General features: G+C 51.0%; 1 protein-coding gene and 1 non-coding gene across 6 annotated transcripts in view; one reads left to right on the plus strand and one right to left on the minus strand.

Moving 5' to 3' along the window:
• Positions 1 to 6,232: 6,232 nt before the first annotated feature.
• Positions 6,233 to 25,042, plus strand: part of HIF3A (hypoxia inducible factor 3 subunit alpha) — a 47,845-nt gene continuing 29,035 nt past the window's right edge. For 2 of the 5 annotated variants that reach the window (XM_025366883.1, XM_025366885.1), the window contains exons 1-6: positions 13,021 to 13,260; positions 17,399 to 17,483; positions 17,824 to 17,936; positions 18,330 to 18,538; positions 21,578 to 21,684; positions 21,923 to 22,070. In XM_025366883.1, coding sequence (XP_025222668.1) covers positions 13,060 to 13,260; positions 17,399 to 17,483; positions 17,824 to 17,936; positions 18,330 to 18,538; positions 21,578 to 21,684; positions 21,923 to 22,070 — 863 coding nt within the window. In that variant the 5' untranslated portion in view covers positions 13,021 to 13,059. Of the gene's footprint in view, positions 6,284 to 7,538; positions 7,659 to 12,771; positions 12,861 to 13,020; positions 13,261 to 14,397; positions 14,544 to 17,398; positions 17,484 to 17,823; positions 17,937 to 18,329; positions 18,539 to 21,577; positions 21,685 to 21,922; positions 22,071 to 25,042 lie in introns of those variants that run through there. The other 3 variants (XM_025366881.1, XM_025366882.1, XM_025366884.1) reach the window with 3 other exon arrangements.
• Positions 15,622 to 15,725, minus strand: LOC112613639. The gene has a single exon (XR_003116970.1). It is a non-coding gene; the product is annotated as a U6 spliceosomal RNA (small nuclear RNA).

Consider the following 25,042-nt stretch of genomic DNA (forward strand, 5'->3'; position numbering starts at 1 on the left):
ACCAAGCAAGTCCCACCTCAGTGCCTTTGCACTTGCTGTTCTCCGAGCTCAGAAGGCTCTTCCTCCAGAACTCTATATAGCTCCCACCTCATGTTCAGGTCTTTGCTCAAATGTCACCCTCTCAATAAGTCCTTCCATGACCACACTATTTAAAATTACAACTCCCCTTCCCTCCCCAAAAAATAAATCACTTCCCATCCTTATTCCCTGGTTTCCATTTCTGCAGAGCACTTAGCATAATCTAATGAATTGCATATTTCACTTATGTTTCTTGTGTATACTCTGTCTGCCCAACTAGAGTGTAAGTTCCATGAGGGCAGGTGACGGAACTCTGTCTTGGTCACTGCTGTATCCCCAGTGTCTACAACAGTGTCAGGCATATGTTCACCACTCTGTGAATACTTGTTGGTATAAATGGAAGGAATGAATGGATTAATGGGTGCATATATTGTTGGAAGAATAGATCCAAGGGAAAGGAAAGAGAAGGGTGACAGGAAAAGAGCCCAACTCACCTTAAAAACATGAAGCCTTGGCCAGGCACAGTGGCTCACGCCTGTAATCCCAGCACTTTGGGAGGCCGAGATGGGCGGATCACGAGGTCAGGAGATCAAGACCATCCTGGCTAACCCGGTGAAACCCCGTCTCTACTAAAAACTACAAAAAACTAGCCGGGCGAGGTGGCAGGCGCCTGTAGTCCCAGCTACTCGGGAGGCTGAGGCAGGAGAATGGCGGGAACCCGGGAGGCGGAGCTTGCAGTGAGCTGAGATCCGGCCACTGCACTCCAGCCCGGGCGACAGAGCGAGACTCCGTCTCAAAAAACAAACAAACAAACAAACAAACAAACAAAAAACCATGAAAGCTTCCATTTGCCAAAGGCAGAAGACACTTAAAAAAAAAAAAAAATCTTATCTCCACAACCAAATAATCAACCAACTAATCAATCACTCTTCAAACCGTGTCCCTCTTGCCTCCTAAACATTTCTTGTTTCTTCCAACATTTCATTATGAGCAATTTCAAGCATGCAGAAAAGTTGAAGAATTTTACAATGAACTCCCTTATCCCAATCACCTAGACCCCACTCTTAACATTTTACTGTATTTGCTCAATCATATTTCTATACATTTATCCATCCCTCCATCCATCCATCCCTCCATCCTTCCATCCACCCATTACTCCATCCATCCATTCATTACTCCATCCATTCATCCCTCCATCCATCCATTACACCATCCATCCATTACACCATCCATTCACCCACACACCCACCCATCCACCCATCCTTCCATCCATTACACCATCCATCCATCCATCCATTACACCATCCATCCATCCATCTATTACTCCAGCTTAGTTTTTTTGTTTGCTTGTTTGTTTGTTTTTTAGACGGAGTCTCACTCTGTCACCAGGCTGGAGTGCAGTGGCGCGATCTAGGCTCACTGCAACCTCTGCCTCCCAGGATCAAGCAATTCTCCTGCCTCAGCCTCCCAAGTATCTGGGATTACAGGCGCAGGCCACCGCGCCTGGCTAATTTTTGTATTTTTAGTAGAGACGGGGTTTCACCATGTTGGCCAGGATGGTCTTGATCTCCTGACCTCGTGATCTGCCCGCCTTGGACTCCCAAAGTGCTGGGATTACAGGCGTGAGCCACCATGCCTGGCCCACTCCAGCTTAGTTTTGATGCAGTTCAATGAAAGTTGCAGACACCAGTACCCTGTCTCATAAGTCCTTCAGAGTGTCTATCAGTATTTGTTTACCATTCTTTATTTTCTATTTTGAGGTAAAGTTTATATACAAGATGAGCATATCTGAAGTGTGCCATTCACTAACTTTTGACAAATTTATATACCGGTGTAACCCAAATTTCTGTCAAGATAAAGAAGGACTCCCCTGATGTTTTTCCCACTTGTACATTAGCCTTACTTGTTCTGGAACTTCATTTAAATGAAATTGCATAATACATTCTTTTCTGTGTCTAGCTTCTTTCACTCTTCATAAGGTTTTCGAGAGTCATCCATGATGTATGTGTATCAATAGTTCATTATTTTTTTTTCTTGCTGATAGTATTCACTGCATGGGCATACCACAATTTGCTTATCCATTCTACTAATGATGAACCTCAATATCTCTTCAGTCTATCCCCTTTCCTTCATCTCCATGGCCCCTTCCCTGGCCCAGGCATCTCTTATTTACACCCAGGTCACCACCCCAGCCCAGCCTCCTTCTTGTTCTCTGATCTCTAATATCACTCCCTCTCATTCACCTTCCAGAGGAATTTGTTTTGTTTTGTTTTGTTTTTTAATACAGGGTTTCTGTCACCCAGGCTGGAGCATATGGCAGGATCATAGCTCACTGCAGCCTCAACTTCCTGGGTTCAATCAATCCTCCTTCCTCAGCCTCCTGAGTAGCTAAGACTACAGGTGCATGCCACCATGCCCAGTTAACTTTTAAATTTTTTTCAGAGATGGGCTCTCACTATGTTGCTCAGGCTTGTCTCAAACTCCTGGCCTCAAGCAATCCTCCTGCCTTGGCCTCCCAAACCTGGAATTACAGGTGTGAACTACCACATCCAGCTGCCAGAGGAATCCTTAGTGTTGTGTTCTGTCCTGCTCAAAACTCTGCCATGGCGCCCCAGTGCTCCCTGGGGAATGCCTGAGATTCTCTAACGGCTTTCAGACTTGGTGTGATCTCATTCCCATGCACCCCTCCACCAACACTTCCCATCTCCTCTCTTTATACTCCAGGCTGCAACCACAGTCTACCTGTCAGTTCCCTCAATGTACCAAGCTCTCTTTTGCCTCCACACTGTTATATTCTCTTCCCTTTGCCTACAGTACTTTCCCCCCAGCCCTTTCATTCATATATTTATTTATTTTAGAGATGAGGTCTCACTCTGTTGCCCAGACTAGAGTGCAGTGGTACAATCATAGCTCACTGCAGCCTCCAGCTCCTGGGCTTGAGCAATCCTCCCGTCTCAGCCTCCCAAGTAACTGGGACTATAGGCGCACATCACCATGCCTGGCAAAGTTAAAAAAAAAATTAAGAGATGGAGGCTAGGTGCAGTGGCTCATGCCTCTAATCCCAGAGGCATGAGATGGGAGGCTTTGGGAGGCTGAGACGGGCAAATCACCTGAGGTCTGGATTTTGAGACCAGTCTGGCCAACATAGTGAAACCCTGTCTCTACTAAAAAGACAAAAATTAGCCGGGTGTGGTGGCAGGTGCCTGTAATCCCAGCTACTCAGGAGGCTGAGGCAGGAGAATTGCTTGAACCTGGGAGGCAGAGGTTGCAGTGAGCCAAGATCACGCCAGTGAACACCAGCCTAGGCGACAAGATTGACACTCAGTCTCAAAAAATAAATAAACACATACATAAATAAAATAAAAATTAAGAGATGGGATCTTGCTATGTTGCCCAGGCTGGTCTCAAACTCCTAGCCTCAAACAATCCTCCCCGCTTAGCCTCCTGAGTCATTGGGATTACAGGTGAGAGCCACTGCACTTGGCTGTACCAAACCCTCTCTCTTCTTGCCTCACTGTTATTCCTCCTCAAGTCTGCATCCAAACGTCCCTTCCACAATAAACCTTTCTGACAACCCTGACAGGAGGGTGAGGCACTGCAACCAAGCTCCCACAGTTCCTGGCAGCTCAGACCACTCTACATTTTAATATTAAAAGGTCTTAAATTCCCCCTTAACTTCGGTTCCAGGTACAAAACTGGTCTCTTCAGACAAACAAGAACACATCCTTTAGCAAAAATTGGAAACCATTTCAACAGACACATTTCCCTTATTGCCTTAGCTGCTGGGAACCTCCGAGTGAAGTTTAACGCTATCCTACATCATAGAGAGACACCTGTTGCATCTCTATATATAAAGTGTTAGTTCTATTTTAATGTTTGTTGAACTAGTGCCAGCTTTTCTTGGGCACTGTAAATCCCTCCGATTGGCTCTCTGCTACGACTCCCTCATGCCAAAATCAACGAGTTCTTCTCTTCCACTCAATCTATCATCCAACGACTGCCCCCTCCAAACTCTTCCAACACACTCACTGGAACTCTTGATGCCTTGTTAACAATCACGCCCCTTCCTCGGTTTGTCCCTTGAACATTTCTTCTACTCCGTGTCTTTACCTAAACCCTGACAAGCTCTAAGAGCATTGGTTCCTCTGCAGCCCCTTCTACTATTTATTTACTAAGAGACAGAGTCTCACTCTGTCACTCAGGCTGGAGTGCAATGGCACGATCTCGGCTCACTGCAACCTCTGCCTCCTGGCTTCAAGCGATTCTCCTGCCTCAGCCTCCCGAGTAGCTGGGATTACAAGGGTGTGCCACCATGCCCGGCTCATTTTTGTATTTTTAGTAGAGACGGAGTTTCACCATGTTGGCCAGGCTGGTCTCCAACTCCTGACCTCAGGTGATCTGCCCACCTCAGCCTCCCAAAGTACTGGGATTACAGGCATGAGCCACCATGGTCGGCCCCCCTTTATAATTCAGACTGCTCCTTTTCTAACATCCCACATGCCTCCATACTGAGGGTTGAGAGTTAGTTTCTCTATATATCAAGATTCTCTTGGGAGCAAGCATCTGAAATCCATTCAAACTAATCTAAGCACAAAGCAAAAAAGGCAATAGTGAATGAAGCAATATTTAACAAGAGCAACAGGAAAAAAAAAAAAAAAAAGCCCATCGTGGGTTTCATTTGAAAATCCAAGAATTAAATTGGAGTTCAGGTATGGCTGGATCCAGGCACTCAAGTACTGGGGTCAAAACTGCCTTTCACAGTCGCTCATTTCTGCACAATCTCTTTTGCACTGAACCTCATCTCATAAAGCCTCTCTTCTCTTTGTGGCAGTGTGAGCCCCATCTGCTCCATCTGCTCGGCAATTCCAGCAGAAATAGAAAAACCTGTTTCCTGATGGTTGCAGCAAATGTCTCAGGGTTGATTCTCATTGGGCTAAATTAGGTAACGTGCCTTCCCTGAACCAATCACTGTGGCCAGGGAAGCAGACTCAACTGATTAGCCAGGTCTGGATCCTGTGTCCATCCCTGGAGCTGGTGAGGGCGGAGCAGTGGCTAAACCCTATTCAAATTAAATAGATGAAGAGGAGAGAGAAGTGGTTTCCCAAAAGAAAACAGAGTGGGGTACTGCGGTGAGCCGGGGAGCTGTGTGGATTCCTGGAGGAAGAGTGTTCTAAGCTGTGGGAACAACAGCAAGTGCAAAGGCCCTCAGGTGAGCAACTTGCCTGGCAAGTTCAAGGTTCAACAAGGCCACTTCTGCTATAGTATCCTCTTCCCTGCCAACCAAATGCAGAATAGTGGTCCAACACACACACACACACACACACACACACACACACACAGTTCCTTATCCAACTGTAATTCTTTCATTATTGCTAGGTAACTTTGTACCTCTCCCTTCATAGTTGACTAAACAACAACAACAACAAAAAACTATTTCTCGGCTCTTTTTAAAGTAGGTGTGATTGAATTAAAACATATTTACTTGACATAAGCTTAATTATTCATCAGTGGGGACCTGAAAAGGGAGTCAGAAAGGCCAAGAGGTTAGGGTGGAGTAGAGGGGGTGGGGGAAGGTAAGCTGGGGTGCAGAGGGTGCAGACTGGAGGAACGGGGGCGAGGTGGGGTATGGGACAGGGGCGGCAGGGAGGAGCTGGGGAGTGACAGGGAAGGGTAGGTGCCAGAGGGCCAGGGATTGTGTAACTGGGGTGGGGTTGGGAGTTGGAGGGTGGGGAGGGGAAGCAGGGTACTCTGTGAATACCTTAGAAGGGATAGAGGAGGCTAGGGGGTTGAAAGGGGTGGAATTGGGAGGTTGGAAGGGCCCAACTGGGGTTAGGAAATGGAAAGGTGAGAGGAGGTGGGGGTTAGAGTCTGGGGACTGGGGTGCAGAGAGCAGAGTGAACTGGGTGAGTTCAGAAGAGTACTGGCGTTGGCACTTTAGAGGTTGGGCCAGAGAAGGCGAGGCCAGCCGACGGTGCGGGCTCCACTGCCTAGGAAGTCCGCGGCGAGAGGCGTGGTTGGGGGGTGTGTATTACACGGTATCACCCCCTTTGCCTTTCCAAGTCTTCTCCCCTGGTTCCGCCTCCTTTTCAGGAGTGACATACCCTTCGCCCAATCAGAGCTGCGGGCCTGGCGCGGCACAGCCAACCGCACGGCGTGGGGAGGAGCTGGGGAGGGGGCTCGCAAGGCCAGGGGAGGGGGCTAGGGGCCTCCGAGGGCTCCGGAGCGGCGACCTGCGAGCCATGGCGCTGGGGCTGCAGCGCGCAAGGTACTGAAGTTCGGGGGCAGGAGTTCTGGGAATTGGGGGGCTCTCCTCCTGGAGACCCCTGAGCTGGATTGTGGGCAGGCGGTTCGCGGGTGCGAAACAAGAGGCACATCCCCGCCGCACTCTCCACCCTTAGAGACTGCAGGGGTGGGGGATTCCCTATGTCTCTGGCTGCCCCGCCCCTCTGGCCAAGAGCGGCTTCAGGGTCCCCGATTTTTCGTTACCCAAGGCTCGCTTACCCTTCTGGTTGGGGGTGGAACTTGGGATTCCTGATAAATTAGGGGTGATTGCATTTGAGCAGTCCCCAGGCGGGAGGTATTCTCCCGCCACATATTGATCCCTCTGGCCTCTGAACTCCCCAAATTGAGGGTGTTCTTTTCCACCAGGTCCCTGGGATCCTAGGCGATATGGGATACCCCTAAATTGAGCCTTCCCACATATAGGGAGTCCCTTGGAATGGCATTCTTCTCCTGAGTTCAAGAGAGGAGAGATCTCCTCTGATAGTACCCTTCCTGACACAGTCTCCTAAATGTTGGGTTTCCCTAGAAATGGGCAGAGGGGAACCCCTTTCAGAAGCCGTCTGGGACCCTTCCTAAGAGACTTTTTGTATCCTTTCAAAAGCCAGAGTCACTCCCTTAAATAACAGGGAAACAAGCTGGACCCACGTCCCAAAGTCCAGCCCCTCATCTCACCCCTCCACCCCCATCCTGAGAGACAGGGGAGCCTCATTCAAGCTTTATTTTGGGGAGATTCCATGGCGGGGTGCTGTGAGCCTGCAGGCTGTGATGGGAGCGCCCCCTGCCGCAGTGCTCAGCTGGGGTCTTCCCGGGCAGAGGGTGGGTTTCTGGGTTCACCTCCCAGCAGGTGCAGCTCTGCTGGAACACAAGGAACCTGTGCCCTGGGGCCGCTGCCATGGGGTCTTATCTGGCCATGTTCTCATGGGACTCCGGAAAATGTTCTAGGTCCTCAGCTTTCCCTGTCCAATGTGAGGCACCCAGTAAGCCTCACCCCCTTCCCTCCTCCCTGGTTTCTCAGGCCTGATTGGATCCGTGCACACCCCATGTTTCTAACCCCCCCATCCTCTCCCCCCTCCCCCACTCTATTCCAGGCCCTGGCTCTGGGCCTACCAGGGAACTCCATCCCACCCTTTTTGGGCCAGCTGTCGTCCCGCCCTTCTCAGCGCCCCCTCCTGGCTGGGTGGGGGCCCCTCTTGGCTGAGCTGGGGTGCCCCCCTCCCCACCCAAGGCCGGCCCTTTCCTGTGGAGTCATCTCACCGCCGCGCGCCACCCACTCGTAACTCGCACCCGGGTCCTGGCTGCGCTGCGTCCCCTCCTGCATCCCCTGGATGGCCCTTCAGCCAAAGGGGGCCTGGGCGATGGTGAGTGGGCCCCCCAAACCCCCTTTCCCCCTTCCCTTCCTCTAGCTGGGGCTGGCTGCCATCCCACTGTGGGCAAGGATGCTCTTGGGAAGTCCCTGGTGGGTACGGCTTGCAGCCCAGAGTGTCTAGTGAGGTACAAGGTTCCTGGAGAAGATAGGATTTTGGGGACCGGCACCCCACCAGATTACCATGTCCTTGGGAACAAGCAGAGTCAGGGGACAGAGAGACTCCCACAGACCCTCATGCCAAGTCCCTTTGCAAACCCAAACCCTGCGTCTGGTCTGTCAGGACAGCTCTGGGCAGTGCCAAGAGGCATCCTTGCCCAGCTACAACCTAAGCCCCCACCCACCAAATCCTCTGTGCTTTTCATAAGACCCCCCAGTACCCAGCTGAGTGTCAGAAGAGAAAAGCCCAGAAGTAGCCCTGAATGTGGAACAGGGACTCCCTGCTTTTATTACGCCTTCCTCACGGGTGGCAAGTTCTTCAGGGCAGGGAAGAGGTGAACTTCTCTCCTTCCTGGTTGGAGGGGGGCACTGGGCCCCAACCCCCATTCTCAGGCCTCACCCTGAGCCCTCCAGGCCCTGGCCCCACCCCCTGTTCTTGGCTGGAACACGGAGGAAGGGTGGCAGGGTTCCAGCTGCACGTCCCAAGCTGGGCAGAGTGCCAGGGGGCTGGACCAGGGCTGGGCATGGGGCCAGCTGGGGCGATCTGGAGGCAGCAGGGGTGTGACGGGGGAAGGGACCGAGGCTGCTAGGCAAAAGAGGGGCAGGGCAGGGGCCCCTTGGGCGGTGGGCACACCTGCCAAGAGCACAGGCCCCAAAGTCAGGGTTCAAATCCCTTCTCACCCACTTCCTGGTGGTGTGGACTTGTGTCAGTGACTGCTGCTCTGAGCCTCAGTTTCAGGTCCTGGAAATACGGGGAGGCCGGGCGCAGTGGCTCAGGCCTGTTATTCCAGCACTTTGGGAGGCTGAGGTGGGCAGATTGCTTGAGTTCGAGGCGGGCCTGGGCAATATGGCAAAATCTCATCTATACTAGAAATACGCAGATCAGCCAGGCATGGTGGTGAGTGTCTGTAGTCCCAGCTACTCAGGAGGCTGAGGTGGGAGAATGGCTTGAGCCTGAGAAGCAGAGGTTGTAGTGAGCCAAGATCAGGCCACTGCACTCCAGCCTGGACAATAGAGCCCGACCTTGTCTCAAAAAAAAAAAAAAAAAAAAAAAATCAAAGAAAACTGGGGATCACACTCCCTTTCCACCATCCCAGATCAAGATGAGGAGCCAGTAGTGAGGCAGCAGATGGTCGGGGGCAGAACACCCAATAGGTGTGCCACAAAGTGAGTTCAAGTCAGAGTAGACAGACCTGGTTTGAATCCTGGCTCTGCTACTAAAAGCCGTGTGGCTTCAGGCAAGTTTCATCACCTCTTTGGGCTTCCTTCCTCATCCGGAAAATGGGGAAAGTCATTGCAGGAACATGGTCAGATTCACTGAGAAGTGGTTGAACATAGTTCAGTGTCGATGGAGGGCGCTGGGTTACTTGGGCTGGGGATACCATTGCTCCGACTCTCGGTTTCTGCCTCTTTGAAGGAGAAATCACTTCTCCTGCTCAGTAGGGTTGTAGAAAGGACTTAATGGGGTCTCTAGCTCCGTGAGCGTTCAACACACCAATGCTATCATTATTACAGTATCACTGTTATTCAGTCCTCCTTTTAAGATGCTTGCGTAAAAACCATGTAGGTAATTGCATGCACATACCACACTATGGGGAGGGTAACCCACAGGTTACTCTAAAGCCCAAGAAGTTCCTAAGCCCATGCTTTCCACCTCTGACATGCACAGAGGGAGAATAATAAGTCTAACCTTGGCCGGGCGCGGTGGCTCACGCCTGTAATCCTAACATTTTGGGAGTCCTAGGCAGGCAGATCACCTGAGGTCAGGAGTTCGAAACCAGCCTGGCCAACATAGTGAAACCGTGTCTCTACTAAAAATACAAAAATTACCCAGGCGGTGGCAGGCGCCTGTAATCCCAGCTACTCAGGAAGCTGAGGCAGGAGAATCGCTTGAACTTGGGAGGCGGAGGTGACAGTGAGCCGAGATCGAGCCCCTGCACTCCAGCCTGGGTGACAGAGCACGATTACATTCACACAGCTTATAAGTCGTCACACACCTTATAAATAGTGGAGCTTGTAAGTAGTGGAGCTTATAAGTAGTGGAGTTTATAAGTAGTAGAGTCAGGATTGGAACCCTGAGCCAGAGGAACTAGCCTCCAGTCTGTGAGATGGGAAAGGCCCACACTTCCCAGTAGAACATCCAGAGGGCAGGCTGGGAGTTGGAAGGAGGGTCCCTCCGCAGCCACCAGCTGGCTCCTTCTATGGAAGAAGCAGCCCAGCCACAGAGGATTACAGAGCCCAGCTGCCTAGGAGGTGAGGCGCTGGCCCCACCTCCCTGCCGGTTCCCACTCCCTGTTCCCTCTGTCGGGCCCCCAGCACCGTGAGGCCCTCTCGCCCCCACCTTCTGGGCAGGAAGACAAACAGAGCTGGAACAGAACAGGACGGCATGTCCTCTCAGGCAGGCAGGACTGAGGCCCCTGCCCCCACCAGCCAGGAGGGAGGGGGCGGGGACAGGGGCAGTATCTCCCCTGCTCCAACCTTCCATCCAGCCTGCCCTCTTGTGTGCCTCCCACCCTGCTGTACTGAGGATTTTATTTTCCTTCTGCCTCCAGACAGGAAAATATCCCCTCGCCCTGGGTGCTGGGGCTACAGGTCTCTTGCCCGAGGCTGGGGTTGATGCCACCCCAGAAGCCGCCTCTGCTCTTGAATTTAGGAAGGGACAGTGACCCCTCCTAGAGGTTCTGCTTCCCTCAGATGGGTCCCAAGGAGGGGATGAGAAAAAGCCTGACTCACTGCCCAGATTCAAATCCCAGCTCTGCCAGTTGTTGGCTTTGGGGCTTCTTGGGCAAGGACTTCACCTTTCAGTCTCAGTCTCCCCATTGTAAAGTGGAAGTTTAAAATGTCCCCCTCCGCCGGGCACGGTGGCTCACACCTGTAATCCCAGCACTTTGGGAGGCTGAGGTGGGCAGATCACTTGAGGTCAGGAGTTCGAGACCAGCCTGGCCAACATGGCGAAACCCCGTCTCTACTAAAAATACAAAAATTAGCCGGGCGTGGTGGCAAAGGCCTGTAATCCCAGCTACTCGGGAGGCTGAGGGAGGATAATTGAACCCAGGAGGCAGAGGTTGCAGTGAGCCGAGATCGTGCCATTATATTCCAGCCTGGACGACAGAGGGAAACTCCATCTCAAAAAAAAAAAAAAAAAAAAAAGAAATTAAAAATTAAAAAAATAAATAAAAAATAAAATGCCTCCCTCCTAGGGGTCCCCTGAGGATTGGATGAATACATATAAAATACATAGTACAGTAGCAAGCACACAAATGCTTAGCAAATGACAGCTGCCTATTACTAATGGTAATATTTATCAATATTATAAATGTGGATGAGACTATATATATATTACACTAGACTATATATACAATATACTAGATGTAATACATCATGTAATACTTTTTTATTTTTTCTATTTTTGCTAATTTGTTTTTTGTCTGTTTTGTTTTTTTCGGTTTCTGTTTTTGTTTGTGTTTTTGTTTTTTGTTTTTTTTTTTTTTGAGACGGAGTCTTGCTCTGTCATCCAGGCTGGAGTGCAGTGGCAAGATCTTGGCTCACTGCAACCTCCGCCTCCCAGGTTCAAGCGATTCTCCCGCCTCAGCCTTTCGAGTAGCTGGGACTACAAGGCACCCGCCACCATGCCCGGCTAATTTTTCGTATTTTTAGTAGAGACAGGGTTTCACTGGTTAGCCAGAATGGTCTCGATCTCCTGACCTCATGATCCGCCGGCCTCGGCCTCCCAAAGTGCTGGGATTACAGGCGTGAGCCACCGCGCCCAGCCTGTTTTTTGTCTTTTTTTTAGAGACAGCTGTCGCCCAGGCTGGAGTGCAGGGGCACAAGCATAGCTCACTGTAACCTTGAACCTGGGTTCAAGTGATCCTCTGTCTCACCCTCCAAATTATAGCCGCTTCCGGCTGTAATTTTATATGAAAGTAAAGAAGCCGGGCGTGGTGGCTCACACCTGTAATCCCAGAATTTGGGGAGGCCAAGGTGGGAGGATCACTTGAGTTCAGGAGTTCAAGACCAGCCTGGACAACAAAATGACACACTGTCACTACAAAAAATACAAAAATTAGCTGGGTGTGCTGGTGCACACCTGTGGTCCCAGCTACATAAGAGGCTGAGGCTGGAGGATGGCCTGAGCCTAAGATGTTGAGGCTGCAGTGAGCCATATTCATGCCATTGCACTCCAGCCTGGGCAACAGAGTGAGAGCCTGTCTCAAAAAAAAGAAAGAGAAGAAAAGAAAAAAGAAAAGAAAGGAAAAGAAAAGAAAAAAAAAAAACTTTAGGTTCAGACAGACCTGGAGTTTCATTTTGAAGACAGTGGCAGAAACAGGGAGAAGAGCTAAAATCCTGGACATAAACCCAGGCCCATAGAGAGAGAAAATTTGAGAGTTTAGGTAGACTATTGTTTAAAGGCAGGCTTCCCTATTTGTGGGCAGGCACTGCACCTGTCTGATCCTCCGTGTCCTCATCTGTTCAATGGGGCGTTATCAACTTCCTTCTGGGTTGACTGAGCATTAGACGGGTTAACGTAAGTTTCACGCTTGGCACCAGGAGTGACAAAATAGTAAAAGCTGGATAAGTGGCAGATATTTCTCATAAAACGACACTTATTCTTCCAACCCCACATGCAAAATGTAGGTATTTGAAGTGGATTACAGGGCAGGGTGAGTGGTAAACAGAACAGGTTGCTTTGCTGTGTCACCCTGGCGGGTCCCTGCCCCTCTTAGGGCCCCTGTTCGTGGTTCGTCGTTAGACTTTGAGATCTATGTTCCAAGATTCACAGGATGGCTCAGTTGAGGTGAAAGGGCAGAGGAGGAGATTCTGGGAAACTGTAGGGCAGGGGGCCTGGGAGGCTGTAGGCCTCTCCTTCGTGGGCCCTCCCTTCTCCCAGCCCCCTCCCAGCAGGGGCCCTCCCTGTCCCCTAGGCGTCCCTAGCCCGGGAAATAAACTGCAGATAAGTCAGGGAGGGGACAGAGCGGCTCTAGGCGCGCCACAGAGAGCAGCGAGGCGCAGGAGGCAGCATGGACTGGCAAGACCACAGGTAAATTCAGGGCTAGGAGGGCTCCACAGTGTAGCCGTCCCAGGCCCAGAAAGCGCCGCGAACTCTACAGGGCCACACATCGAGGCCTGCGCAGCTGCGGTCCAGCCCTCCACGAGCCCCGGCCCCAGGTGGCAGCTCCCCAGGTGCTCGTCCCGTCCTCCTCTTGTCTTTCCCGAGTCACCACCAGTGAACGCTGCCCATGCTCTCAGGTCGACCACCGAGCTGCGCAAGGAGAAGTCCCGGGATGCGGCCCGCAGCCGGCGCAGCCAGGAGACCGAGGTGCTGTACCAGCTGGCCCACACGCTGCCCTTCGCACGTGGCGTCAGCGCCCACCTGGACAAGGCTTCCATCATGCGCCTCACCATCAGCTACCTGCGCATGCACCGCCTCTGCGCCGCAGGTGAGCCCTGCCCGTGGGAATTCCCGTATTGGCCAGGCCCCGCCCACATCCCATGGAGGCCCCTCCTCCGGGAAGCCGTATTCTGACAAATCCCCGCCCCCTGGTGGACGTCTTCTCGGCGGAGCCCCACCCCCCTGGAATCCCACTTCCCAGGGGAGATCCCGCCCCCTTTGTGTTACTGGCGTGCTGGGAGTCCCACCCCCTTAGAAGTCGATCACTTGTGAGGCCCCGCCCTCTGGAACGCGCCCTTTGGAAGCCCCGCCTCCTTAGGACTCGCAGAGAATCCCCTAACCCTTCAATCTTTAGGATTTCATCCTCTCGGGGACTCTCCCAGATGGATAGGCCCTGGTCTCATAATACATCCACTGGGAGGCCAGGCCGCCCAACTTTTCATTGCTGAACCTGAGAGTCCCTTGTCCCTTCCCCACCCCTCTAGTTCTACATCACTTGTTCTTTTAGTAGGCATCTCCTTGAATTTCCACCCAGTTAGAATTGCACCGTGCAGCGGGCTTTGCCACGCACGCACACACACACATACACTCACACATAAACCCCATGGAATCCCAGGACCCTGAAAGCGGGGGGGGGGGGGGGGGTAGTGTTACTCTCTGGGAGGCTCTGCCCATTTGACTTGCCCCATAGAATTTTACTTTTCTTGGAGGCTTTACCCCCTTAGAAGTCTGTCCTCTGGGAGCCCCTGCTTCTCTGGAGTTCTGTCCCTCTGGAACATCCTGCCCTCCATGAGTGTTGAACCCCTTCGAGGCTTCCCCATCAGCTCTGTATTACAATTCCCCCTAGGCCCTGGCCCCTTCATATTTTGACCCTGGGGAGTTCCATCCACTTAGAATTCTGTCCTCCTAGGAGGCCCACCCACATCCTTAGAATTCCGTTCCCTTGGGAGACTCCTACTTCCTTAGAATTCTGCCCCCCGGGAGGCCCTGCTTCTAATTCCAGCGCTTCTTAGTCCTGCTTTCTTCCTTGGGAATCCAGGTCACTAGGATGTACCCCCACTCCCTCGGGGGTGCATGTAAGTTTCTCTGAATGAGGCAAGGCAGAGGGAGGCTAGCCCAGGGTCAGTTCATAATTCAGTCCATAACTGACTAGAGATGCCCCCATCCCCCCTGCCCCGGGCACCAGGGGAGTGGAACCAGGTGGGAGCAGGGGGAGAACCACTGGATGCCTGCTACCTGAAGGCCCTGGAGGGCTTCGTCATGGTGCTCACCACCGAGGGAGACATGGCTTACCTGTCGGAGAATGTCAGCAAACACCTGGGCCTCAGTCAGGTGAGAGGAGCTCCTGGCTCTGTGCCTGGCCCTGTACTGGTGATGCTGGGGATACAGTGGTGACCAGGACAGCCATAGCCCTACCTTTATGGGACTCACAGTACAAAGGGGATATAGGTATGTCACTAGACAGGAAGACCCAGAATGGTCAGGTCTGGGATGGGACAGTCTAGGGGGCTGTGGGAGCACAGGGGTGGGGTGTACCTGACCCAGCCTGGGTGGCAATGGAGGGCTTCCTGGAGGAGAAGACGCCTGAGCTGAAATCTGAAGAACTTAGCTGGTCAAAGGGGTATGGAGAATGGATGGGATCAGTGAAGGTCAGGAATGTACATGGCAGAGGGAACAGAGGAGGCAAAGGCCAAGAGGTGAGAAAGAAACAGGATAATTTGGGGAAATAAAGAAGTTGGCCACGTGCAGTGGCTCACACCTGTAATTCTAGCACTTTGAATGGCCAAGATGGGAGGATAGCTTAAGTTCAGGAGTTCAGTGTTTCACCTGGGCAACATGGCAAAACCCTGTCTCCACCAAAAATACAAAAATTTCGCCAGATGTGCTGGCACACGCCTGTGGTCCCAGCTACTTGGGAGGCTGGGGTGGGAGCATCATGTGAGCCTGGGAGGTGGAAGTTGCAGTAAGCCAAGATCGCACCAGTACACTACAGCCTGGGTGACAGAGCAAGATCCAGTCTCAAAAACAAACAAACAAACAAACAAAAGTTTATCCTCCTAGGTGCAGAGTGCAATAGGAGAAGCTGAGAGACAAAAGGCTAGAGAGGTCATCAGGGTAGCCTGTGGCCAAATGTAAGGCCAACTTAGCTTTATCTCCAGGACCCTGGGGAGCTATAGAAGGAGTTTAAGCAGTGGAGAGGTTGTGCCAGAGAGGTAGAATCAGATTTACATTTTTGAAAGACCCTCTAGGTACAGCATGGAGGTAGATTTGGAGGGAGTGAGATCAGAGGTTGAGAGATCAACAATAGGTAGATGCCAATCTCAGGTGGGAGAAGAGGAACAGTGGCAGGGGCCATGGGGATGGAAAGATAAGAACAAGAGACATTTAGAAAGTAAAATTTACTTTTTTAATTAACATGGAAGGCTTCATGCATTTGCGTATCATCCTTGCACAGAGGCCATGCTAATCTTCTCTGTGTTATTCCAATTTTTAGCATACGTGCTGCCTAAGCGAGCGTAGAAAGTAGAACTAACTTTAATTCATCCTTACAGCAAGGCCTACAAGACAGTTCCCATTCTTTTTTTTTTTAATCTCAAATAAATGGGCGCAATAGTTGGTATCTGTTCCTTTTCTCTGCCTGGTTACCCCACTCCTGGTACCAATTTCTCTGTCAGTGTGAGTGAGCTTTTTGGACCCAGAGAGATGAATGTCCTGAGGTCCCAAAGCTAGGAAATGGCACAGCCAGGATTCGACTCCAGCTACAAGAGATGTTGTCAGAGGAGTGAGATCTCCCTCTTTCCCTATTCACCAGCACCAGCACCATTCACATGGTGAGCCAATAGGGTCCACCTTCATCTGTGTCCCCTCCCAGCACCAGGCTCATTTCCTAAACTGAAATGAAGAGTTGGGTTTTTGGCCTGCCAGACAAGTGTGACTTGAATGGAGTCTCATCTCAGGGCCTTGTGCTTACTGTTCCCTCTTTCTGGAATACTCTTACTGCAGGGGGCCACAAGGCCACCTCACTTGCTTTGTTCAGCAGTCTTTTTAAATGTCACCTCTTCAAAGAAACTGTCTAGACCACTGTCTCTAAAGCAGCCTCCCATCATTGCATCACCTTGTCCTTCTTTTGTTTTCTTCATGTTACTTGTTATATTGTTATTATCTGTTCTTTCATTCACTGTCTGTCTCACCCCACTGGCCAGTAAGCTCTTCAAGGCAGGGATTTGTGTGTGTGGTCACTGTGTCCATACCGTTTAGAAGAGCCAGGTGCGGTAGCTCCCACGTATAATTCCAGTACTTTGGGAGGCCAAGGTGGGAGGATTGCTTGAGCTCGGGAGTTTGAGACCAGCCTGGGCAACATGGTGAGACCCCCATCTCTACAAAAAAATTTTTTTTAAATTAGCCGAAAGCTGGATGTGGTGGCTCACGCCTATAATCCCAGCACTTTGGGAGGCCAAGGCAGGCAGATCACTTGAGTCAGGAGTTCGAGACCAGCCTGGCCAACATGACGAAACCCCATCTCTACTAAAAATACAAAAAGTAGCCGGGTGTGGTGGCACATGCCTGTAGTCCCAGCTACTCGGGAGGCTGAGGTGGGAGAATCGCTTGAACCAAGGAGGCGGAGGTTGCAGTGAGCCGAGATTGCACCATTGCACTCCAGCCTGGGCAATAGAGCGAGATTCCATTTAAAAAAATACATGTATGTATCCAGGTGTGGCGGCACGTGACTGTAGTCCCAGCTACTGAGGAGGCTGAGGTGGGAGGATCGGATTGCTTGAGCCCAGGTTGAGGCTGCAGGAAGTTATGATTGTGCCACTGCACTACTGCACTCCAGCCTGGGCAACAGAGCAAGACCCGTCTCAAAAAATAGATAGATAGATGGTAGATAGATAGATAGATAGATAGATAGATAGATAGATAGATAGATAGATAGATAAGGNTAGATAGATAGATAGATAGATAGATAGATAGATAGATAGATAGATAGATAAGGGCCTGGCACTTGGTACGTGCTGAATAAATGCTTGCTGAGTGGATGGATGGATGGATGGACAAATGGATGGACACATGAATGGGGAGACTGGTGAAATCATCCAGGCTCACGAATGGGAGCAGGGGAATGAGGATGGGATGGAGGAGATGGGTCAGAGACCCTGGTAGACCCCCACCCCTCTCATCCCTGGCAGCTGGAGCTCATCGGACACAGCATCTTTGATTTCATCCACCCCTGTGACCAAGAGGAGCTTCAGGACGCCCTGACCCCCCAACAGAGTGAGTTCCCCAGAAGCGTCTGTCCTCACCACACAGAGGAGGAAGCTGAGGCTCCACCCCTCCCTCAGCATATCCCCTCCTCCTCTGGAACACCAGACAAAGACGAGTAGGAAGAGGAGAGATGGCCCTGCCCTGGGGGGTCTGACGGGACACAGCCCTGCCCTGGGGGGTCTGAGGGGACACATACTACCCCTGGGGGATCCTCTCTGGTTCCAGAGAGGGTCTGAACCCTCTCTGGAAGGTTCAGACCTTCCAGAGGCCTGAGCAGCCAGGGTGCCGGAGGGCACTGGGCCTGTGTGCAGCTGCCTGTGACCTCCCCCCTGCCCCCGGGCCTCCCCAGCCCTGTCCAGGAGGAAGGTGGAGGCCCCCACAGAGCGGTGCTTCTCCTTGCGCATGAAGAGTACGCTCACCAGCCGCGGGCGCACCCTCAACCTCAAGGCGGCCACCTGGAAGGTGCGTGGGGCCGGGCCAGAGGAGGGCATGGATGCTGGGGCTGCCAGGGCTGCTGGGGCTGGGTGTGAGCCCCGAAAGATCTCGAAGGGTGCTGGAGTCCAGGCATCTCCTGGCCTGGGGACTGTGCGGGGCTCACTCAGGTCAGGTCTAGTAGGTCCTCAGTGCATCGAGGAGCATGGGTGTCTGTGAGTTGGGACCTGGGGCTCCTGTAAACTCTCTTAGGAGGGGTTCCTATGGGCCTGGGGCTGGGGATCCTCAGCCCCTTTGAACCTGGAGTCTTCATGGGGTTGGAATCTCAGCTCCCTGATGGGCCCACAGGATGCATCTTTCAGCCTCATGGGTGGTCTCAGGCCTGGAGGCACCACTGCCTTGTCCCCGCTTCTCGGCCCCCAGGTGCTGCATTGCTCTGGACATATGAGGGCCTACAAGCCCCCTGCACAGACTTCTCCAGCTGGGAGCCCCAACTCAGAGCCGCCACTGCAGTGCCTGGTGCTCATCTGCGAAGCCATCCCCCACCCAGGCAGCCTGGAGCCCCCGCTGGGCCGGGGGGCCTTCCTCAGCCGCCACAGCCTGGACATGAAGTTCACCTACTGTGATGACAGGTGGGCAGGGGCCCACTTCCCTCTGCCCAGGTTCAAGTGTGCTGTCCTCCCCACCTCCACACCCCCACATTTCTCTCACTCCTTCTCTGTCTCTCTCACTTCATCCATCTTTCTCTCTGTGTGTGCCTGCCTGTCTCTGAATTTTCTGTGTGTCTTTTATATCTTTTCTTTTTTCGTAAAAATGCCGTCTTGCCATTTGCCCAGACTGCTCTCAAACTCCTGGGCTCAAGCCATCCTCCCGCCTCGGCCTCCCAAAGTGCTGGGATTACAGGCGTGAGCCACCGCACCCAGCCTCCTTTTATCTTTCGTTCTCTCTCTGTCTCTGAGTCTTTCTCTTAGGGTCTATCTCTCTTTGTCCCTTTTCTTAAATGAGTCAATTTGTGTCAAGCAGTTAGTATGGTGCCAGCACACAGGAAGCACTCGATAAATTGTCATTAAGCCAGGCCCAGTGGCTCACACCTGCAATACCAGCACTTAGGGAGGCCAATATGGGAGAATTGCTTGAGACCAGGAGTTCAAGACCACCTTGGACAATATACGGAGACCCCGTCTCTACAAAAAAATTAGCCAGGCGGGGCTGGGCACGGTGGCTCCTGCCTGTAATCCCAGCACTTTGGGAGGCCGAGGCGGGTGGATCACCTGAGGTCAGGAGTTCAAGACCAGCCTGGCCAACATGATGAAACCCCGTCTCTACTAAAAATACAAAAATTAGCTGGGCGTGGTGGTGCATGCCTGTAATCCCAGCTACTCGGGAGACTGAGACAGGAGAATCGCTTGAGCCGGGGAGGCAGAGGTTACAGTGAGCTGAGATTGCTCCTTTGCACTCCAGCCTGAGTGACAGAACAAGACTCCGTCTCAAAAAAAAAAAAAAAAATTAGCTAGGTGGGTGGCACATGCCTTTGGTCCCAGCCACACAGGAGGCTGAGGTGGGAAGAATACTTGAGCCCAGGAGGTTGAGGCTGCAGTTAGCCATGATTGCACCATTGCACTCCAGCCTGGGCAACTGAATGAGACGCTGTCTCTAAAAAAATAATAATGATAAATAAAATAAACTGTTATTTGTTCGCCCTCTATCCTTCCTTTCATCTCTTTTTCTCTTCAACTCTCTTCCTTCTGTCCTTCTCTTCCTTCTTCTGTCTTATCCCTCGCCCTGGTGTCGTGTGTAGGAACGGTGACTCTGGATTCAGCCTGGTTGGGTGTTGGTCTTGGCTGCATATCCTTAGCCAAATGACTTCACCTCTCTGTGCTGCAATTTCTTCACCTATCCTGTGGAATCATAATAGAATCTGCCTTGTACGGTCATTCTGAGCAGCTCAGTGAGTTTCCCAGTGCAAAGCACAAGTGTCTAATTTTTAAATCATTATTGTCATCATTACTTTGTTGTTGTTCTTGCTCTGTCGCCCAGGCTGGAGTGCAGTGGCAGGATCTTGGCACACTGCAACGTCCACCTCCCGGGTTCAAGTGATTCTCCTCCCTCAGCCTCCTGAGTATCTGGGATCACAGGCGCCTACCACAATGCCTGGCTACTTTTTGTATTTTTAGTAGAGGTGAGGTTTTACGATTTTGGCCAGGCTGGTCTTGAACTCCTGACCTCAGGTGATCTGCCCACCTCGGCCTCCCAAAGTGCTGGGATTACAGGCGTGAGCCCCTGCACCTGGCCTATCATCCTCATTACTCTTTATTTATTTTCATTCTTCTCTTTCTTTTTGTGTTCTTTTCTTCCCCTCTCTTCCTCTGCTATGTCATGCATGTTGTCTCTTTTTCTCTCTTTTCTTAGCTCTTCTTCCCGTCTCCATGTATTAGTTCCCTATTGCTGCTGTAATATATTACCACAAACTCAGTGGCTCCAAACAATACAAACTCACTGTCTCACCATTCCGGAGGTCAGAAATTTGAAATTAGGCCAGGTATGGTGGCTCACACCTGTAATCTCAGCACTTTGGGAGATCAAGGCGGGAGGATGACTTAAGGCCAGGAGTTCCAGATCAGCCTGGACAGCATAGTGAGACCCCATCTTAAAGAAAGAAAAATAAATTAGGAATGAGTCTTACAGGCAAAATTAAGGCTGTGTTCCTTCTGGAGGCTCCAGGAAAGAATCTGTTTCCATGCCTTTTCCAGCTCCTAGAGCAGGGCCCACCTGCACCCATCTCCCCATCTCAAGACTAAGGCAGGCCGGGCGAGGCGGCTGACACCTGTAATCTCATCTCTTTGGGAGGCTAAGGCAGGAAGATTGAGGCCGGGGGTTCAAGACCAGACTAGGCAACATAGTGAGACCCCATTTCTACCAAAAAAAAAAAAAAGTAAAAAGTAGCCAGACAGGGTACACACCTGTAGTCCCAGCTACTCAGGAGGCTGAGTCAGGGGGATTGCTTGAGCCTGGGAGGTCAAGTCTGTGGTGAGCCATGATTGCACCACTGCACTCTAGCCTGGGTGACAGAGCGAGAGCCTGCCTCAGAAAACAAGCAACAGCCGGGTGCAGTGGCTCACGCCTGTAATCCCAGCACTTTGGGAGGCGGAGGCAGGTGGATCATGAGGTCAGGAGATCGAGACCATCCCGGCTAACATGGTGAAACCCCATCTCTACTAAAAAAATACAAAAAATATTAGCCCGGCGTGGTGGCGGGCGCCTGTAGTCCCCTACTAGCTACTAGGGTGGCTGAGGCAGGAGAAAGGTGTGAACCCAGGAGGCGGAGCCTGCAGTGAGCCGAGATCATGCCACTGCACTCCAGCCTGGGTGACAGGGCGAGACTCCGACCAAAAAAAAACTTCCAATGTCATCATATCTGCAAAGTCCCTTTTGCCATGTAAGATACCATATCTACAGATTCTGGGAATTAGGGTGTAGACATCTTTGGGGGTCATTATTCAACCCACCGCACTCCTCTTACTCTGTTTCTTACTCCTTTTCTCTGGGTTACGATCCTGTCTCTTGACATCTTACTGGCTTTGTTCCCGTGTCCTCTGCTGCCACTTCCCTCTACCTACCCTCCCTCTCAACCAGTAGCATCCTGACCAGACCCCACTCTGCCCCACCCCCAGGATCGCAGAAGTGGCCGGCTACAGTCCGGATGACCTGATCGGCTGTTCTGCCTACGAGTACATCCACGCGCTGGACTCCGATGCGGTCAGCAAGAGCATCCACACCTGTATGTATCCCATTTCCCCAGGCGTGGAGCCAGCTGCCGCATGGTCCCCAGCCAGCACCAGGACCCCCCAGCTCTCCACACCCCAGGATGCACTCCCTCCCTACCTCAACACCAGCTCCCTGCTCCCCAAGCCCCAGGGAACCGTCTCCTTCCTTACCCCCTCATACCCAGCCCCCAGATCTTTCTCTCCTCAGTTGCCCCCTTGGTGGCTCTGACCCCTCCCGATCCCCCTCCTCAGTGCTGAGCAAGGGCCAGGCAGTAACAGGGCAGTATCGCTTCCTGGCCCGGAACGGTGGCTACCTGTGGACCCAGACCCAGGCCACAGTGGTGTCAGGGGGACGGGGCCCCCAGTCGGAGAGTATCGTCTGTGTCCATTTTTTAATCAGGTAAGCAGGAGGAGGGGTTGGAGTGGCTGTGTGTGGGGCCTGATCAGCACACACCTGTGTGGACAGGTGTATGTGTGTGTGTGTACATATGAGCATGCACGTGTATCATGCATAAGTGTATGTGAGGGAGTATGCACATGTACACATATGAGGAATGTGTGTCACCATGTAAATGCCGGTGTGTATGTCTGCATGGACACAGGTATGTGTATGGGTGTGTACTGTTAATTTTTATTACTTTATTTATTTATTTATTTATTGCATGAACCTCTGCTTAAGTGAACTGGTAATGTAAATTAAAAAGGGCTCTTTGTTTGGCCTGGCATGGTGGCTCATGCCTGTAATCCTAGCACTTTGGGAGGCTGAGGCAGGCGAATTGCCTGAGCTCAGGAGTTCGAGACCAGCCTGGGCAACATGATGAAATGCTGTCTCTACCAGTAATACCAAAAATTAGCCGGGTGTGGTGACACATGCCTGTAATCCCAACTACTCGGGAGGCTGAGGCACGAGAATCGTTTGAACCCAGGAAGTGGAGGTTGCAGTGAGCCGAGATTAGATTGTGTCAGTGCACTCTGACCTCGGCAACAGAGTTAGACTCTGTCTCAAACAAACAAACAAACAGAAGGACTCTCTATTCAAGTTAAAATAAGAAATGTAACAGAATCATGGGGTCTTTTTTGCTTTTTAAAATTTGATGTGTGGCTCACTCCTGTAATCCCAGAACTTTGGGAGGCCAAGGGAGGAGGATTGCTAGAGCCTCGGGGTTCAAGACCAGCCTGGGCAAAGTGGTTAGGACCCATTCTCAAAAAAACCCAAAAACCTGAAAACAAACCAAAAAAAACCCACACACACACAAGAAGATATATATGTGGTTTGCATATGGTAAATTCCCTTTATGGTACACAGTTCTATGAATTTTTGACACATGCATGCAATTGTGTAACCACTATCACAATCCAGCTTTGACCAATTAGTGTGATTGTAATAGTGGTTACACAATTACCACAATTTTTTTTTTTTGAGACAGAGTTTTACTCTTGTCACTCAGGCTGGAGAGCACTGGCACGATCTTGGCTCAGTTCAACCTCTGCCTCCCGGGTTCAAGCCATTCTCCTGCTTCAGCCTCCCAAGTAGCTGGAATTACAGGCATGCAACAACACGCCCAGCTAGTTTTTATATTTTTAATAGAGAAGGAGTTTCACCAGGTTGGTCAGGCTGGTCTCAAACTCCTGACCTCAGGTGATCCGCTCGCCTCAGCCTCCCAAAGTGCTAGGATTACAGGCGTGAGCCACCGCACCTGGCCCATGTTGTGGTTTATATCAGTAGCTCCTTTGTAAATAGTGAATAGCATTCCACGGTGTGAATGGAGCACAGTTTTTTTATCCTTTCACCAGTTGGAAGACATCGGGCTGTTTCCAAGTTTGGGTGATTATAAAAAACCAGCTACTGTAAACATTCCCATACAAGATTTTATGAGATCACATGTCTTCATTTCTCTTGGGTAAACAGCTAGGATGGGAATGGATGGGTTATACAGTAAGTGTGTATTTAATGTAAGAAACTGCCATGGCTGAGTGCAGTGACTCATACCTGTAATCCCAGCCCTTTGGGAAGCCAAGGAAGGAGGATTGCTAGAGCCCCAGAGGTGAAGACCAGCCTGGGCAAAGTGGTTAAGACCCAATCTCAAAAAAAAAAAAAAAAAAAAAAAAAAAAAAAAAAAAAAAAAAAAAACCTGAAAACAAACAAACAAACAAACAAAAACACAAAAAGATATATGGTTTTCATGCAGTAAATTCTCTTTATGGTACACAGTTCTGTGAATTTTGACACATGCATGCAATTGTGTAACCACTATCACAATCCAGCTGTTGACCAATTAGTGTGATTATAATAGTGGTTACACAATTACCACGATTTTTTTTTTTTCTTTTTTTGAGACAGAGTTTTGCCCTTGTCACTCAGGCTGGAGTGCACTGGCATGATCTCGGCTCACTTCAACCTCCACCTCCTGGGTTCAAGCAATTCTCCTGCTTCAGCCTCCTGAGTAGCTGAGATTATAGGTGCCCGCCATCAAGCCCAGCTAATTTTTGTATTTTTAGTAGAGTCGGGGTTTCACCATGTTGGCTAGGCTGGTCTTGAATTCCCGACCTCAGGTTATCCACCCGCCTCAGCCTCCCAAAGTGCTGGATTATAGGCATGAGCCACCACATCCGGCCATTACCATGATTTTTTACACAAAAATATTCTCTTGTAGTAAACCCCTCCCACACTCCCATGTCCCTGGCAACCACTGTCCTCAGAACCCAGAGTTTTGCTTTTTCGAGAGGGTCACATACAAGGAATCGTACAGTATGTAGCCGTTTGGGCCTGGCTCATACTTAGTATGATATATTTAAAATTCCTCCCTGTTGTGGTTTTTCTTTCTTGTTTTGTTTTGTTTTTTTGAGACAGAGTCTCATTCTGTTGCCCAGGAGTGCACTGGTGCAATCTTGGCTCACTGCAGCCTCTGCCTCCTAGGTTCGAGTGATTCTCCTGCCTCAGCCTCCCGAGTAGCTGGGATTACAGGCATGCACCAACACGCCTAGCTAATTTTTATATTTTTAATAGAGAAGGAGTTTCACCAGGTTGGCCAGGCTGGTCTCAAACTCCTGACCTCAGGTGATCCGCTCGCCTCAGCCTCCCAAGGTGCTGGGATTACAGACGTGAACCACCGCACCTGGCCCATGTTGTGGTTTATATCAGTAGCTCCTTTGTAAATAGTGAATAGCATTCCATGGTATGAATGGAGCACAGTTTTTTTATCCTTTCACCAGTTGGAAGATGTTGGGCTGTTTCCAAGTTTGGGTGATTACAAAAAACCAGCTACTGTAAACATTCCCATACAAGATTTTATGAGATCACATGTTTTCATTTCTCTTGGGTAAACAGCTAGGATTGGAATGGATGGGTTATACAGTAAGTGTGTATTTAAT

The sequence above is a fragment of the Theropithecus gelada genome, chromosome 19 (assembly GCF_003255815.1).
Source record: "Theropithecus gelada isolate Dixy chromosome 19, Tgel_1.0, whole genome shotgun sequence".
NCBI classification, from domain to species: Eukaryota; Metazoa; Chordata; class Mammalia; order Primates; family Cercopithecidae; genus Theropithecus; species Theropithecus gelada.